The sequence below is a fragment of the Oncorhynchus mykiss genome, chromosome 3 (assembly GCF_013265735.2).
Source record: "Oncorhynchus mykiss isolate Arlee chromosome 3, USDA_OmykA_1.1, whole genome shotgun sequence".
Lineage (NCBI taxonomy): Eukaryota > Metazoa > Chordata > Actinopteri > Salmoniformes > Salmonidae > Oncorhynchus > Oncorhynchus mykiss.
The window spans coordinates 46,517,145-46,535,276 of record NC_048567.1 but is presented as its reverse complement, the minus strand read 5'-3'; the positions used below and the strand labels follow the sequence as shown (position 1 = coordinate 46,535,276).

The 18,132-nt window shown below is 49.5% G+C and overlaps 1 protein-coding gene across 12 annotated transcripts in view; it reads right to left on the bottom strand.

Annotated features, from left to right (window-relative positions):
* LOC110504152 (formin-like protein 2) overlaps positions 1–18,132 on the bottom strand; it is an 85,706-nt gene that overhangs the window by 9,019 nt on the left and 58,555 nt on the right. For 7 of the 12 annotated variants that reach the window (XM_036974296.1, XM_036974299.1, XM_036974295.1 and 4 more), the window contains 15 exons: positions 17,273–17,381; positions 16,865–16,941; positions 10,466–10,559; positions 7,714–7,788; positions 6,717–6,827; positions 6,274–6,423; positions 5,269–5,370; positions 4,680–4,995; positions 4,107–4,286; positions 3,165–3,185; positions 1,650–1,774; positions 1,142–1,344; positions 624–858; positions 330–398; positions 133–213 (listed from right to left, as the gene is read on the bottom strand). In XM_036974296.1, coding sequence (XP_036830191.1) covers positions 133–213; positions 330–398; positions 624–858; positions 1,142–1,344; positions 1,650–1,774; positions 3,165–3,185; positions 4,107–4,286; positions 4,680–4,995; positions 5,269–5,370; positions 6,274–6,423; positions 6,717–6,827; positions 7,714–7,788; positions 10,466–10,559; positions 16,865–16,941; positions 17,273–17,381 — 1,948 coding nt within the window. The remainder of the gene's footprint in view (positions 1–132; positions 214–329; positions 399–623; positions 859–1,141; positions 1,345–1,649; positions 1,775–3,164; positions 3,186–4,106; positions 4,287–4,679; positions 4,996–5,268; positions 5,371–6,273; positions 6,424–6,716; positions 6,828–7,713; positions 7,789–10,465; positions 10,560–16,864; positions 16,942–17,272; positions 17,382–18,132) is intronic. The other 5 variants (XM_036974300.1, XM_036974298.1, XM_036974304.1 and 2 more) reach the window with 1 other exon arrangement.

The following is an 18,132-nucleotide window of genomic DNA, read 5'->3' as shown; positions in this document are numbered from 1 at the left end:
GTGTTAAAAAAAAGAAGTGTGAAGACAGTGCTTACGTCCCAAACGGCCCCCTATGGCCTATGTAGTGGACTAGTAGCAATCCTAAAGCACGTCATGCACTAGCAATACATTCGGGAGAAAAAAATCTCCTACCAAATCTAAACTCTGTAGCTTGAAACCGTATACTGCTCCCCGTTTGCTGCTGTTCATGTAGTTTCCGAGCGCCAAGATGATCTGAAGAAAAAGAGCATATTAGAACAACACAGAAGGCAGCCAGGAACAATATTTTCAACACATTGTTCAGCGCAGGATATTTCCGACGCATAGAATTTCTGCAACGAGTCGCTTACTTCGAGAATTTTCTTGAGTTTCTGTGAGGACTTTATTGACACAGATGCTGCGATGACCGCATGGAGTTGCTGTGAAGAACAAGAGAGAAGGAAGTAGAACTAAAGTCAGAGAAGAGGAGGATAAGTCAAACTCAAAAAAAGCCAATCCTCCTCTCCAGTCACCTACAACCTGAACCAAATCCTTATTTTGTGCACTACTTTTGACCAGGGCCCATATGGCTCTGTTCAAAAGGAGTGCACTATGTAAGGAATAGGGTGCCATTTGGGGCACATCCATGGAGTCCCGGCCCTCACCGGCGTCAGCATCTGCACGCTCTCGCAGAAGTTGCCAATGAAGGCCATGATGGTCATCTTCTGCATGAGCCGCTCGATCTTGCTGAAGTGCATCATGAAGCGGTCCTCGTCCGTCAGCGCCTCCACGGGCTTCCTCTCCTTCTCGTACTGACGCATGATCTTCACCTCGCTCTCCGTGGGCAGGAAGCGCATCAGACACTCCACGTAGTCCACCGACAGGGTGCGCAGGTCAAACCTGGTGGGGGGGGTTAACAGTTAATATGCAGACTGGAGACATAGACACACACGCTATGCAGACACAAACTGCCAATAAAGGCTAACAAGCACACACATGCACACCACCGTAACCAAATGGACCCTCGTTTATAAAACTACATATGGAAAAGAAGACAACAAGAAATTGCGTCCCAATTGGCACCCTATTCCCTACATAGTGCACTACTTTTGACCAGCGTTGTGCACTATATATGTAATAGGGCGCCATTGGGACGTAACCCGAAGAGGCCATTGTGTCTTACAGCTGGATGGCCTTGCAGATCTCCTCAGGGGCCTTTCCCACTTTCCTCAGGGTGATGGCCATGTTTTTGGCCCGGTTGGCGTCCAGCAGTGCCACCTTGTTGGGCCCCTTCTGGATGACCTTGGTCTTGCTCATGATCAAGTCGATGGCCGGTCCCTGGGCTTTCGTCTTGAACATCTCCTCAAACTCATCCACATTCAGGTCCTGAGGTTGAAACACATCAAATAAAATACAATTTCAAATCAAATCAAATGTGTTTATAAAGCCCTTCTTACTGATGTCACAAAGTGCTGTACAGAAATCCAGCCTAAAACCCAAAACAGCAAGCAATGCAGGTGTAGAAGCACAGTGAGCAGTACAGTGCATCAAGTGAGAAGGTTTGAATCGTAAGCAACCTGCCCTGTGTTGAGCGGCCTACACGTTGTTTGAAGTGCGGTAGACCATCATAGCTTTAATAGTAGTTCCGAGTGTGAAGTGCATACATGTGGGGGCGAGTGGAGGGTCCCTACCTCCAGTATCCTCTCGTCGTCGATCTCGTTGAACACAGTGCCGTTGATTTGGTTGGGCTTCAGCGCCACCCAGTTGAACACGGGCAAACGGAACTTGGTCTTGATGGGCTTTTTAATCTTCACGGCTGCACAGCGAAACACAGATCAATTATTCAGTAAAGCACTCCATCCGCCATGTCCATCATCACGCTCACAAACACACAGTGCACGGTCGTGTGACGGAGGGGTAGACAGGGTCGGCATCCCAAATGGCACCCTATTCCCTTTATAGACCACTAACTGTGACCTGAGCACGTATGGTTCTGGCCAAAAGGTGTGCACTATATAGGGCATAGGCTGCCATTTGGGACGTACCCAGGATTTTATGTGACTGGAGGTGGTGTCACACATGGAGATTCCTCCCTCTGCTGTAACAGGAGGCTTAAGAGCCCATTCATTAAAATCCCACAGAGAAAGCTGGAGAGGTGCTCTACAGTTATTTCCATAGCAGGGCCTGATGTGCCCTGGCTAGCTCTGTACTGCTAGCCATAGCCACTACAGTTTATTGATTTAACCTTTTTTTAACCAAGACATTGCATTCAGTAGTGGGCCCAGAATAGAGCCTTGGGGTACACCAGATTGAGTTAGCTATGATATTGAATGTGCATATGGCCCGGCTTGTCATCCCTGGCACAGCAGCAGATTATGTTTTTATAGACTAGGATTATGACCATACTCGTGATGCCACGAGGTACAGACAGACTGACAGAGGTACCGCCGGTGGCGGGGCAGAGAGATAAGGATTAGGACCGGAGAGTGTGACAACCAGGGCATTCCAGGCCTGTGCAACACTCTCCTATCTTACTATCACCATCAGCCTGCCTGCAGCGGCACGTCAATGTGTTTCAGCTTACAACAACAGACACTACCAGACATCACAAAAAAACACACACACACACACGTTACAGTACAACAGGGAGACCATGCAGGAGTTGGAAATGTGGCATTTTCAGTGCTTTCCCATCACAACTGTCAAGACTAAGTCAGACTGTACCTTGTCTCGTCCCATTACATTTAGCAGGCTAAGGACCAGCATTTCAGGATCCCGTAATGTTGACAAATGACTGTTACCAGGTGTCCATGTACTGTGGTCCACGTTTTGTGGGGAGACTGTTGTTTCATATTTTGGTGTGCCCAAGACTTCTACAGTCCAGCAGTGAAAAGTAAAGAATATTTGGGGGGGAGTTTGCCAACAGTCGTCAGCGAATTCAAAGAGAATGCATGAAACAAAGAGTCCAATTTCATTCTTGGCTAGACTAAAAGAATATCAATGTAGTGCCTAGGGCATGAGTGGCCATCTCTTTACGTGGACCTTGTTCCTCTGTGTGTGTGTGTGTGTGTGTGTGTCTGTGCTTTCTTGCGTGCATGTGCGTCCATCTTCACATTTGAGGTTGAGACTAAAAATACAATTTCCAAATACTCGGGGGGGGGGGGGGGGGGGGGTTAAAACACAACCACATGACAGAGAAAACCTACAGAACAGTTTGATGGGCCCCTCTGGTTTGCAGAAAACAAAAGTAGAGAGAAAACAACCAGAGAAATCATTGAGAACAAAATAACATTGTGCTTCCATTTTGAAGAGAGAAAGAGAGATTAGTCAAATAATATATCCCCACTAGACCAAACCAACCATTCCTTTGTGTGTTCAAAACAAGCTTTATACTTCAAAGTGTACTAATGCTATTACTGCCATACTACATGGTAGATTCTTTAGACAATAGTCACGTATTCATAGTGACCGGTCAAATTCTGTAACGATCTTGTGCTACACTGGTCAAAGGCTGCAGTGATAGGTTAGGGAGGTGAGTGACCGGTTGAGGAGGCTGTCCCATCAGCTCTGAGTCACCCATGGCTGCCCAGTGTCCAGATGGCCCTGATATCCAGGAAGTCAAGCAGCTTGAAATAGGTTTGAGTAAACAGCATCGGACACACTGATCAAGGAGGACTGCTGTGACAGGAGGAAAGCAGGGTAGAAAAGGCCTAGAGGATCTCAGGAGGCTTGGCTCCTGTTCTACTGCTGTCAGTCATACCCACACAAACAGACAGACTGCTCAGTCAATGAGGCGACACGGTGTCGACGTAGACAGTGAATTTAGAAGCAATGGAGAGCACACGGGTGTCCTTTCAGTGACCTATTGTGATAAGGGCTGAGAACACTTGATAATGACCGTTCATAAATGCATCGAAAGAGGGTTGTCATTGAGATCGCTGATAGCCAACACACAATAGAACGAAAGCCTATCATGAAAACACATCTCCATTGTCTGCTACAGTGTGATTCATCCACATCCACACACATAGTGAGCGTCTCAAATGGCACCCTATTCCCTATGCAATGCACCACAAAGGGAATAGGGTGCCATTTGAGACGCAGGGGCAGTCTCACATGTGGGCGGCGTCTGAGTGTGAGGACCTTACCTGCTAACCCTGAATTGAAGATGACGGTGGGGGATCCACAGCCCGGGAGCGGGGGGGCCATGGGGGGTGGAGGCGGGGGCAGGGGAGCAGACACCTCCATGGGGCCGGGGGGAGGCGGGGGAGGAGGGGGCGGCGGGGGAGGGGGAGGAGCGATGGGACCAGCCAAAGGCCCATTTGGTACTGGAAGAGAGGGAAAGAAATAGAGAAGAGAGAGAAGAGAGAAGAGAGAGAGAGAGAGAGAGAGAGAGAGAGAGAGAAAAGAGAAAGGGAATGAGAAAGAGAGAAACAAAGCGTGGAATTGAGAGGACAACATGCCAAGTGCTGTCTCCAATTGAGACTCAATCAGCAGAGTACAAACTCCCCTCGTGTGACTGCTCTGCTCTCTCCCTCCCTCCAGCTCCCTCTCTCGGCTATCTTTCCCCAGCTCTGCCTCTGCGTCTGTTTGTCACAACTCAAATGCCAGAACAGCAAAAAATTTAAGGGCGTGTTGTGAAACTAGCAATCCAGACTGTTTAGCTACCGTCTGGGACTAAACAGTAAACTAGGACGGGATTGGTCTAGAACTCCACCTACCCGTCCCAGGCACAAGCGGTGGGGGAGGAGGAGGGGGCGGCGCGGGCATCCCCGGGATCCCATTCGACCCCATCGGGCTGACTGTGCCCCCGTTATAGACCCCTGGCACGCCAGCCACCAGCGGGCCCCCGGGGGCGGGCGGCGAGGGCAGGTTGGAGATATCCTCGTCGCCCTTCTTCTGGATCGTCATGGTGCCCTGCTTCTCCAGCTCGTGGATCTTCTTCTCCAGGTTGCACTGCCTCTGGATGGCCTCGTCCTTCTCCTTCACCATCCGCCGCAGTGTGTGCACCTGCGAGTTGGCGTCCTTGTACACCTCCTGGGTGACGGGGAACGGAGATGTCAATGTATGTACGCAGACCAGGGGGCGGTTTACTATGAAGGCATCTCAGAGTAGGAGCGCTGACTCACAGTATAGGGATCAGTTTAGCCTTTTAGATTACAATAAATAAGATCGCACGGACGGGGTGGACCTGATCCTAGATCAGCACTCCTTAGAAGCTCGATACAAACAGGCGTTGAGAATGATCGACCTGTGTCTGTCTAATAGTGTTATTCACCCCCCCCCCCTCCCCCCACGGGTGAGTCTCACCCGGATCGAGTCGAGCTCCTTGTTGCGCGTCATCAGCTGTTTCTCCAGCTCCACGATTTTTGACATGGCCTCGTTCTCCGTGTCCTGCAGCTTCTCCGTCATCTGGGAGAGCAAAGGTCAAGGTTCAACGTGGCATGGACACACAGAGAACTGTGTGAGGGTGTTGTGCATGCAGGAACAGCCATGTACACTTTTGTACATAACAGTGTAGGCTAACGGGACGGATACACCGGTATCCCGATATGGCTTGCTCAACAATATCATATCGAATGATCGATAATGGTGCTCATCACTAGTCACAACCCAATAAAAGTGGTTGTAGTCCTTAACACACATGTATGCAGGTCATATCACACAGGGGTGTATTACATAGAAGGTGTATGTGTGTGCAAATCATGCATCATTTGACATCAGCCATGTGTTGTGACACTCTAAGGAAACATTAGCCATCAAAGCATTCATGTCAAATGCCCTTCCTCTGGAGTTTGTGGACACCCTGATCTGAACAAAAATGTGGACTTTTCTAGAGTTAGGCTAGGAGGCCCAGAGGCCATTGGACAGTGTGTGTGTCTCTCTGTGTGTGTGTGTGTGTTGACGACTACTAACTGAAAGCATGAGACTAATCTAAAGGGCCTTTGAGAAAGTGGCATGTGATGGAAAGCCGGTGTGACAGAGATTTAAAGGCACACTGTACATGCTGTCAGATCCCTCCCCAACACTGCTGTGCAGCGCAGCACGCTGACATCTGTACGGCATCACATAGTAGTCAGTACGTCAAAACAGACTCGATACAGTCACTAGAAGAGGGCAGACTGGGTTCTTATTGGGGGGGGGGGGGGGGCGAAGAGATGGGACTGAAGTGGCGAAAGAGCAATTGAGGATTCAGAAAGTAGGGACGGGTGGAGTGAGTTAGTGAAAAGTGTCAAATGTGGGGTGGCAAGAGTCAGTGCAGAGCGTCACGAGCAGTCAAGGGATGGAGACAGGAAGGTTGTCGTGTCCTCTCACATGTGACATGTTCTCCTCCAGCTCCTCCACGCGCTCCAGCGCGGCGTTCTTGGTCTCGGCGTCCTCCAGCAGGGCGCCCACGTCAAACACGTTGTCCAGGTAGGCCTGGATCTGCACCGACAGCTTGTCACTCTCCGTGTGCTTCAGCTTCTACACAGACAGACGGGAGAGGCGAGAGGAAGAGTCAGTGAAACGCCTATGACGCGTTGATCCATGTTGTTACCATATACCCCACTGTTGAACAGCTTCTTTATATATTTGCGGTCTATAAATCTACTGTCTACCTCAGATCAAATCAAACTGTGTTTGTCACGTGCTTCGAAAAAACGACAGGTGTGGACTGACAGCGAAATGCTTACTCCACAAAATAGTAGAAAAATAATAACGAGGAATATATAAAACAAAGAGTGCCGATAACTTGGCTATTTACGCAGAGGACTTACATCCAGGTAGGTGTCCAGACAGAGCTTGGTGAAGTCGTACTGCAGGTGAACCCGGAAGTTCATGTCCTCTACCGAGTGGACTACGATGTTGATGAACTGCATACACGCCACCTACAGGCACCGGCAAACATTAAGAAAAGCATACAGAGTGAATTTCACACCAAGCGAAACCAAAAGCATCCAATGCATTTACAGGGGGACGCATGTAGCGTACGTCTCAAATGGTACACTACTCCCTATATAGTGCACTACTGTTGACCGGAGCCCCATTGGCCCCGGTGAAAAGTAGTGCTCTTTAAAGAGAATAGGGTGCTGTTTGGGACTCATCCACAGACTCCAGGGCCTGTAAATAAGCGTGTGCATGGAAATGATCTGGCTGCATCCGTCTTGTTAAATGGGCAGATAAAGGGAGTCACGTCAGGTCGTGTCCCAAATGGCAGCCAAATCCCTACGCAGTGCCCTACTTTTGACCAGGGAATTAGGGTCCCACTTCGGGACACGGCCTCCTCAGTCTAATGTGCGCAGTGGAGTGTCACCGTGTCAGTGCATTCTCCTTGCTAATACTGTCTTAATGGACTTCCTTAAGAAGCTCAGAGTCGACTGTGTGAGAGACTCCAGGCCCCGTCTGACAAATCTGTTTGCTTTCGTGCTTGTGTCAAATGACTGGCCCGCTACCAAATGGCTCAGAGTTGACTTGTGACCGGTTGGACTCTCATGCACACACGGACCAATGGGGAGCCTCAGAGCGGAGGCAGTGTGGCACATTTAGAAAAAGCATGTATTTTGTTGACACACACCACACAGCATGCTGCCTCATCCATTTCTATTCAAACATATTAGTAGGAACTCTGCGGCAAAACAAACTGAGTTGGCGAGGATTCCGCGCGCGTGGTTGGCTAATGATAGAATTAGTTCAATGGCAAGCGACAGGGTCTGTGATTTCAGGATACGATGTAGCCTAGCAATCGATAGCTAGTCCAGTGGAAATGTTGTGTACCATAAAGTCGATGTTGTTGTCCATGTCCTTGAAGTGTTCCATCAGCCTCTCGAACCGCTGCGTCTCAGCACACACCTGCCAGAGAAACATTCAATCGTTCATTTTGTTATCGTAATAAAATAGGATGCCATTTGGGAAGCAAGCCTTGTCCGTTGCAACGCAACATACATATTACCTCAGGTTGCGAAAGGAAATGTTTCTGTCATACCCATGTACTGTCTCCTCACTCCCTCCCATCACTCTGGCTCCCTCCCTGCTAAAATATGAAGCGAAGCCCCTGACATAGGACTTCTTAAATACACGCGACCTCATTTCTCCCACTGCGATTACCATATCTACGTCTCTGAGAGAGAGGGAGGGGGAGGAGAGAAGAGCGAGAGAGAGAGAGGGAGGGGTGAGAGGGAGAGAGAAAGAGGGTGGGAGGAGAAGAGAGAGAGGGATGCAGCTCTATAGTTCAGACGGTGCTCAGAGCCAGGGAAGGGGAGACAGACAGGGGAGAGATGAAGAGTCAAGGAGATGAGGAGGAGAGAGGGGAAGAGATGGGATTGGAGTGCATAAGCGCAGCCTTCATACACAATGCTCTGTGCCCCAGACTGCACCCTGCCCTTCACTCAAAACAACCCCTTCTAGCCCACGAAGCGGGGAGTCAAGAACCCCCTCACAACAAGCCTCCTCAAAGAGGGAGAGCTCGATTTCAACTTAAGCAAGCCAACATAACACTCGGATGATCAGTTCTTTGCACCAAACACAAAAAGCTGAACAAGAAAGCACTGTTTTTATATTACAATTTATATGACACTGCCAACCAATAAGATAATCTAAATCAAATACAATTGTTATTTGTCACATACACATGTTTAGCAGATGTTATTGCGGGTGTAGTGAAATGCTTGTGTTTCTAGCTCCAACAGTGCAGTAATATCTAACAATACACAACAATACACACAACCTAAAATTAAAATAATGGAATTAAGGAATATATAACTATTAGGATGAGCAATGTCGGAGTGGCATAGACTAAATACAGTAGAATAGAATACAGTATATACATATGACATGAGTAAAGCAAAAATTATTAAAGTGACTAGTGTTCCATTATTAAAGTGGCCAGTGACTTCAAGTCTATGTATATGGGGCAGCAGCCTCTAAGGTGCAGAGTTACGTAACCGGGTGGAAGCAGCGTAGTGATGGCTGTTTAACAGTCTGATGGCCTTGAGGTAGAAGCTGTCTTTCAGTCTGTCGGTCCCAGCTTTGATGCACCTGCACTGACCTCGCCTACTGGATGATAGCGGGGTGAACAGGCAGTGGCTCGGGTGGTTGTTGTCCTTGATGACCTTTTTGGCCTTCCTGTGACACCGGGTGCTGTCGGTGTCCTGGAGGGCAGGTAGTTTGCCCCTGGTGTTTCTTCGGGCAGATTGTACCACCCTCTGGAGAGCACTGCGGTTGTGGGCGGTGCAATTGCCGTACCAAACGGTGATACAGCACGACAGGATGCTCTCAATTGTGAGGGTTTTAGGTGCCAAGCCAAATTTCTTCAGCCTCCTGAGGTTGAAGAGGCGTAGTTGCGCCTTCTTCACCACACTGCCTGTGTGGGTGGACCATTTCAGATCGTCAGTGATGTGCACGTGTAACGGATGTGAAACGGCTAGCTTAGTTAGCGGTGCGCTAAATAGCGTTTCAATCGGTGACGTCACTTGCTCTGAGACCTTGAAGTAGTGGTTCCCCTTGCAGAGCCCTCTGCAAGGGCCGCGGCTTTTGTGGAGCGATGGGTAACGATGCTTCGTGGGTGACTGTTGTTGATGTGTGCAGAGGGTCCCTGGTTCGCGCCCGGGTATGGGCGAGGGGACGGTCTAAAGTTATACTGTTACACACGCCGAGGAACTTGAAGCTTTCCACTGTGGTCCCGTCATCTGGATAGGGGCGTGCTCCCTCTGCTGTTTCCTGAAGTCCACAATCAGCTCCTTTGTTTTATCGACATTGACCCCTCGAACCACATCTATTGTGAAGGGTCAATCGCTATCCATTGACTTTAATAGATGCAGTGGCACACATGGCTATGTCTCTACCTTCTGCTTATGGGTGAGCAGCTCTGAGCAATAGAAGTTGATATTCCACCTCTAATAACAGAGAAATGCAATAGACTGTAATGCTCAATATTTCATTCTGGGTGTAAATATTGCATTAACTGCAGTCGGCCCAAGTTCCCCGAGCCGGCCTAGAAACTGGGACTGCTGTAGAGATGCCAGGCCACCCCAGACTCCACCTTACTCCCCTCCTTTCTAGAGGAGATCAAATACTCTACACAATTCACTGCATACAACACAGGGCATAAGCGCTGATCTAGCATCAGCTCTTCTTTTTTAGATCATAATGAACTGAATATTACATGGACAGGGCGACCTGATCCTGGATCAGCACTCTTACTCTGAGATACATACAGCCCCCTGATCAGGCTGTACTGAATATTACTCTACACTTGTACTCACATTTGTTAGAATACATCTTTGAAGGGCCTGTAAAATCACTAACAAAACACAGAACTGATTTCTCTGTGGGCCTGAGAGGCCAGTGAGCAGCCATTTCTGTCTGAGAGATGCGAAGCAACATGTCTAAAGGCTTTGATACAGCCGGCGCTGCGCCCCTCGATAATATCCTCCTACCACACGACTCACGGCGTCAACTATGTCAAATTCCACTGCTTAAACACAATAGCAGCATTATCCTCTTGCTCCGCGCGTCCCCCATACCGCACCTCCTTGAAGTTGTCGAACGCAGAGAGAATGATTTCGTGTCCCCCCCTCACGAGACACACGGCGGCCAGCAGCTCCAACACCAGAGCTTTGGTTCTGGGAAAGGAGAAGAAGAAGAGAAGGAACGGTTAACGTAACGCGGCGCCACTGCCAACACCGACCCATCATTTCTGCCACAAGGTTACATAACGGTCGGATCCCAAATGGCACCCTATACCCTTTCTAGTGCACTAGTTTGGACCAGAGCGCCATGGACCCTGGTCAATAGTAGTGCACTATGAAGGGAGTAGGGTGCCGTCAAATCAAATCAAATTGTATTTGTCACATGCGCCGAATACAACAGGTGTAGACCATTACCGTGAAATGCTTACTTACGAGCCCATAACCAACAATGCAGTTTTAATAAAATAGAGTTAAGAAAATATTTACTAAATAAACTAAAGTATTTTTTTTTTTAAAATAATAGTAATACAAAATAAAATAACAATAATGAGGCTATATACAGGCGATACCGGGTCAATGTGCAGGGGCACAGGGTAGTCAAGGTCATTTGTACATGTAGGTAGGGGATAATAAACAGCGAGTGGCAGCAGTGTAAAAATAAAGGGGGGGGGGGGGGGGGTCAATGCAAATAGTCCGGGTGGCCATTTGATTAATTGTTCAGCTGTTTTATGGCTTGTGGGTAGAAGCTGTTAAGGAGCCTTTTGGACCTAGACTTGGCGCTGCGGTACCACTTACCGTGGGGTAGCAGAGGGAACAGTCTATGACTTTGGGCCTGCCTCTGACACCACCTAGTATATACAGTCGTATGAAAAAGTTTGGGCACCCCTGACAATTTCCCTGATTTCCATTTATACATAATTGGGTGTTTGGATCAGCAATTTCATTTTGATCTATCAAATAACTGATGGACACAGTAATATTTCAGTCGTGAAATGAGGTTTATTGGATTAACAGAAAATGTGCAATATGCATCAAAACAAAATTAGACAGGTGCATACATTTGGGTACCCCAATAGAAAAATCACATCAGTATTTAGTAGAGCCTCCTTTTGCTAAAATAACAGCCTCTAGACGCTTCCCATAGCCTCTAATGAGTGCCTGGATTCTGGATGAAGGTATTTTGGACCATTCCTCCTTACAAAACATCTCCAGTTCAGTTAGGTTTGATGGTTGCCAGGAATGGACAGCCCACTTCAAATCATCCCACAGATTCTCAATGATATTCAGGTCTGGGGACTGGGATGGCCATTCCAGAACATTGTACTTGTTCCTCTGCATAAATGCCCGGGGTAGATTTTGAGCAGTGTTTTGGGTCGTTGTCTTGTTGAAATATCCAGCCCCGGTGTAACTTCAACTTTGTGACTGATTCTTCAAAATGATTCCCAAGAATCTGCTGATATTGAGTGGAATCCATTGCGACCCTCAACTTTAACAAGATTCCCAGTACCGGCACTGGCCACACAGCCCCCACAGCATGATGGAACCCCCACCAAATTTTACTGTGGGTAGCAAGTGTTTTTTCTTGGAACGCTGTTGTCACGCCCTGACCATAGTTTACTTTGTATTTTCTATGTTTTGATTGGTCAGGGTGTGATCTGAGTGGGTATTCTATGTTTCATGTCTTGTTTATCTATTTCTATGTTCAGCCTGATATGGTTCTCAGTCAGAGGCAGGTGTTCGTCATTGTCTCTGATTGGGAACCATATTTAGGTAGCCTGGGTTTCACTGTGTGTTTGTGGGTGATTGTTCCTGTCTATGTGTTTTTCACCAGATAGGCTGTTTTAGGTTTTCGTTACGTTCATCACGTTCTTTATTTTGTAGTGTTTGCATTGATTCGTGTTTTACGTTTGTTCATTAAAACATGGATCGCAATCTACACGCTGCATTTTGGTCCGACTCTCCTTCACACCTAGAAAACCGTTACAGAATCACCCACCACCAACGGACCAAGCAGCGTGTCAACAGGCAGCAACAGCAGCGTAAAGAGGAATGGACATGGGAGGACGTTTTAGATGGCAAGGGCTGTTACACTTGGGAGGAGATACTGGCTGGAAGAGATCGCCTCCCATGGGAACAGGTGGAGGCACTTAGGAGAGCAGAGGCAGCCGGAGAGAGGAGCCGGCGATATGAGGGAACACGGCTGGCAAGGAAGCCCGAGAGGCAGCCCCAAAAATTTCTTGGGGGGGGGGCTAACAGGGAGTATGGCTAAGCCAGGTAGGAGACCTGGGCAGACTCCCTGTGCTTACCGGGGGGCTAGAGAGACCGGACAGGCACCGTGTTATGCAGTGGTGCGCACGGTGTCTCCAGTGCGGGTGCATAGCCCGGTGCGGTATATTCCAGCTCCGCGTGTCGGCCGGGCTAGATTGAGCGTCGAGCCTAATGCCATGAAGCCGGCTCTACGCAGCTGGTCCCCAGTGCGTCTCCTTGGGCCGGCTTACATGGCACCAGCCTTGCGCTCGGTGTCTCCGGTTCGCCTGCATAGCCCAGTGCGGGCTATTCCACCTCGCCGCACTGGCAGGGCGACCGTGAGCATTCAACCAGGTAAGGTTGGGCAGGCTCGGTGCTCAAGACCTCCAGTGCGCCTGCACGGTCCGGTTTTTCCAGTACCACCTCCACACCCCAGCCCTCCGGTAGCAGCTCCCCGCACTAGGCTTCCTGTGCGTGTCCTCGGCCCAGTACCACCAGTGCCAGCACCACGCATCAGGCCTACAGTGCGCCTCGCCTGTTTAGCGCTGTCGGAGCCTTCCTCCTCTCCAGCGCTGTCGGAGTCTCTCACCTGTTCAGCGCTGCCAGAGCCTTCCTCCTCTTCAGCGCTGTTGGAGTCTCCCGCCTGTTTAGCGCTGTCAGAGCTTTCCGCCTCTACAGCGTTGCCGGAGTCTCCCGCCTGTTCGGAGCTGCCAGTCTGCATGGAGCTGCCAGTCTGCATGGAGCTGCAAGTTTGTATAGAGCTGCCAGTCAGCAAGGAGCTGCCAGTATGCATAGAGCTGCCAGTCTGCAAGGAGCTGCCAGTCTGCAAGGAGCCGCCAGAGCTGCCAGTCTGCAGGATGCTGCCAAAGCTGCCAGTCTGCAAGGAGCCGCCAGAGCTGCCAGTTTGTAAGGAGCCGCCGGAGCTGCCAGTTTGTAAGGAGCAGCCAGGGCCGCCAGTTAGCAGGGAGCAGCCAGGGCCGCCAGTTAGCAGGGAGCAGCCAGGGCCGCCAGTCAGCATGGAGCAGCCAGGGCCGCCAGTCAGCATGGAGCAGCCAGAGCAGCCAGGGCCGCCAGTCAGCATGGAGCAGCCAGAGCTGTCAGTCAGCATGGAGCAGCCAGAGCAGCCAGGGCCGCCAGTCAGCATGGAGCAGCCAGAGCTGCCAGTCAGCATGGAGCAGCCAGAGCAGTCTGCCAGCATGGAGCAGCCAGAGCAACCAGTCAGCATGGAGCAGCCAGAGCTGCCAGTCAGCATGGAGCAGCCAGTCAGCATGGAGCAGCCAGAGCTGCCAGTCAGCATGGAGCAGCCAGTCAGCATGGAGCAGCCAGAGCTGCCAGTCATCATGGAGCAGCCAGTCAGCATGGGGCAGCCAGAGCTGCCAGTCGTCCAGACTCTTCCAGATCTGCCAGTCGTCCAGACTCTTCCAGATCTGCCAGTCGTCCAGACTCTTCCAGATCTGCCAGTCGACCAGACTCTTCCAGATCTGCCAGTCGACCAGACTCTTCCAGATCTGCCAGTCGACCAGACTCTTCCAGATCTGCCAGTCGACCAGACTCTTCCAGATCTGCCAGTCGACCAGACTCTTCCAGATCTGCCAGTCGACCAGACTCTTCCAGATCTGCCAGTCGTCCAGACTCTTCCAGATCTGCCAGTCGTCCAGACTCTTCCAGATCTGCCAGTCGTCCAGATTCTCCCAGATCTGCCAGTCGACCAGATTCTCCCAGATCCGCCAGTCGACCAGATTCTCCCAGATCCGCCAGTCGACCAGATTCTCCCAGATCCGCCAGTCGACCAGATTCTCCCAGATCCGCCAGTCGACCAGATTCTCCCAGATCCGCCAGTCGACCAGATTCTCCCAGATCCGCCAGTCGACCAGATTCTCCCAGATCCGCCAGTCGACCAGATTCTTCCAGATCTGCTAGTCGACCAGGATCTGCTGAAACCGCCAGCCAGCCAGGTTCTGGTAGTTTCTACTACCTGCCTGGGCTTCCTCTCAGTGCTGAGCTTCTTCTCAGTGCTGAGCTTCCTCTCAGTGCTGAGCTACCCATCTGTCCCGAGTTACCTCTGTCCCGAGCTGTCCCTCTGTCCCATGTTATCATTGTGGTGGGTAACCTATTTAGGGACGTTTAGGAGGGGGATTAAAACTGTCATGGAGTGGGGTCCACGTCCAGCGCCAGAGCCGCCACCGCGGACAGATGCCCACCCAGACCCTCCCCGTTCAGGTTTTGCGGCCGGAGTCCGCACCTTGGGGGGGGGGGGGTACTGTCACGCCCTGACCATAGTTTACTTTGTATTTTCTATGTTTTGATTGGTCAGGGTGTGATCTGAGTGGGTATTCTATGTTTCATGTCTTGTTTGTCTATTTCTATGTTCAGCCTGATATGGTTCTCAGTCAGAGGCAGGTGTTCGTCATTGTCTCTGATTGGGAACCATATTTAGGTAGCCTGGGTTTCACTGTGTGTTTGTGGGTGATTGTTCCTGTCTATGTGTTTTTCACCAGATAGGCTTAACAAGAACTGTGCTTGTGGTCTTCCATTTCCTCACTATGTTCCTCACAGTGGACACTGACAGCTTAAATCTAAGCGATAGCTTTTTGTTTCCTCTAAACCATAATGTTGAACAATCTTTGTTTTCAGGTCATTTGAGAGTTGTTTTGAGGCCCACATGTTGCCACTCTTCAGAGGAGAGTCAAAGAGAACAACAACTTGCAATTGGCCACCTTAAATACCTTTTTCTCATGATTGGATGCACTTGTCTATGAAGTTCAAGGCTTAATGAGCTCACCAAACCAATTGTGTGTTCCAATTAATCAAGTATTCACAGGTATTCAAATCAACAGAATGACAAGGGTGCCCACATTTTTGCATAGCCTATTTTTCACATCTGACTTAAATTCATACAACTTAATATTGCTACACTAAAAATATTTGTCTGGACAATACCCCAGTACTCAGCTTTTATTAGAAAATGAATGGCATGCCTCCTGTGATCATTTTCTGTGACGACAGAGTAAATTATTACGCAGCCTCAGAGGGGTGCCCAAACTTTTTCATACGACTGTAGGTCCGGGATGGCAGGACGCCTTGCCCCAGTGACGTTCTGGGCCGTACGCACTACCAAGGTTCATCCGAGGTAACATCATGTGTTTTTATCAGATCACATGACTGGATCTAAAATGTCTATCTAATATCTGAACATGTAATATATGATAAACAGGTCCGTTGATATAATCGAGAGGATTAAACGAAGCGTATATTACAGAGTGAATCCCTCAGCCATAATCCCTACGGGTGATGGAAGAAAAGTACAGTCAGCTCATTCATTAAAAGTCCAAATATGATATTATCTTCTATTTATTTTATTTTTTTAATTCCACTGTAATCCTGGAGGAATTCTCTGCCTGGGTCACAGACTACGGTAGAGGTGTTATTTGACAGACGATTCGAGACAGCTCGGCAAACACCCTTTCAACCCAGCGTGTGTGTTCGTGCTGGGTTGAAAGGGTGTTTGCCGAGCTGTCTCGAATTGTCTGTCAAATAACACCTCTACCGTAGTCTGTGACCCAGGCAGAGAATTCCTCCAGGATTACAGTGGAATTAAAAAAAAGAAAAAAAGAATAGAAGATAATATCATATTTGGACTTTTAATGAATGAGCTGACTGTACTTTTCTTCCATCACCCGTAGGGATTATGGCTGAGGGATACACTCACACAGGGGTTGGTGTTCACACAAGTGCGCGCGCGACGCAAGCGGACACAAAGACACGCACGCTACACACACTTCAATAAACAACACCCGGGGGGGGGGGCCCCCCCAAGTAAAAAAGGCGCCTCCTGTCGCCTGGTGCTCTGTGCAGCTGCCAGTGTTTAGCAGTGTGCCAGCGGTGCCCTGAGCTGGCTGTCTGTCTGGCTGGAGGAATGAGTTAGTGCTGGATGCTTGGCCTCGCACACAATTTGGACGCTGAAAGAGCAGGTGCAGCAATAAGGGGAGGGAAGGTCCTGTATTCGTGAAGCGTCTCAGAGTAGGAGTCAGGAGTGCTGATCTGCAACCAGTTGTGCATTTTAGATCCTCATGAATGCCATAATATAGACCGAGGGGGGGGACCTGATCCTAGATTAGCACTAATACTTTGATAAGTTTTATGGATATTGGATGTGTATCACTAAGAAGTGGAGGAGCTGTTTAACACCAGACACAACGCTTCCATCTCACCTGGGATTCTTATTGTTCAGACTTAGTGCAATTTCATTCACAGCGTGCGGGTGGGACATCACCATGTTGAAGCCGTACTGGGTCGTCAAAAATGGATGGAGCAAGAGAGGGATGGAGGGAGAGAAAAAGAAAGAGATCTCGTTTAATAAACAGGAAGTGACTCCTTTTACGTAACAAAGAGAAACTTGAGGCATAATGTGTTGCGGAAAACATGGTAGACGACAAACTGAATTGGGCCGATGATGGATGAGGGCGGGTGCGTGTGCGCTTCAACCCTCCATTTTACGTCCCACATGGCACCCTGTTCCCTACACGTGGGCACTACTTTTGACCAAAGCTAGGGAACAGGGTTCCATTTGGGACGCACCCTATGTGTTGGGTTAGCCCGGGGACCGGAGAGACTCTCACCTGGTAGTTCATGATGGCTCGCAGGCACATGATGCAGACGTGGACGTCGTCCTTCTTACAGACCAGCCGGGAGTTCTTCAGAGTTCTCCGGCTCGGCAACGCGTTGCAACTGAAACACATCGGACACAGGAGCGTCTTCACAGCAGAAGGCGTCTCCGAATTCATACCAACAAAGAGACACGCGGCTTGGTAAACAAGAAGACAGATGCCATCGGTGAACCGTAGCAGCCCTCGTACCATTCTTGCACCCCGTCGTTTTCAAAGTAGACATCCAACTCCATGGCATGTTACATGGACACACAAAGAGCTGTGTAATCCACTCCCTTGCTCAGAGGCCAGAGGGGAGACCGTGTGATTGTTTTCATTTAACTATCCTGCACAAAAATATCACTTACAACTAGTACAATGGAGGCAAGTCATTTGCATGCATGGAGGTGATCAGGCCGGCTTTGTGGAGACAAAACGTTAGCGAAAGAGGGCCTTTCTCCTGACCCCTTTCTCCCAGTGAAAGGAGAGCGCTTGAGTAGCACATCGCTGGTGTCTGTGTGTGTGTGTGTGTGTGTGTGTGTGTGTGTGTGTGTGTGCCACAGAACACAGCCCAGTACAGCTCAGTCCAGCCAGGGACATAAGACATGATTATTTCCAGCCCTGCATGTCATAAGACTTTATCCACCCGCCATGGTTCTGGGAAAAGGTGCCTTCAGCCGACCCATGCACACACACACACACACTGATTCATGTCAGCACTGACGCCTTGAAGCTCTGAATCCGTCTTCAGTGTATGTGTGTGTGTGTGTGTGTGTGTGTGTGTGTGTGTGTGTGTGTGTGTGTGTGTGTGTGTGTGTGTGTGTGTGTGTGTG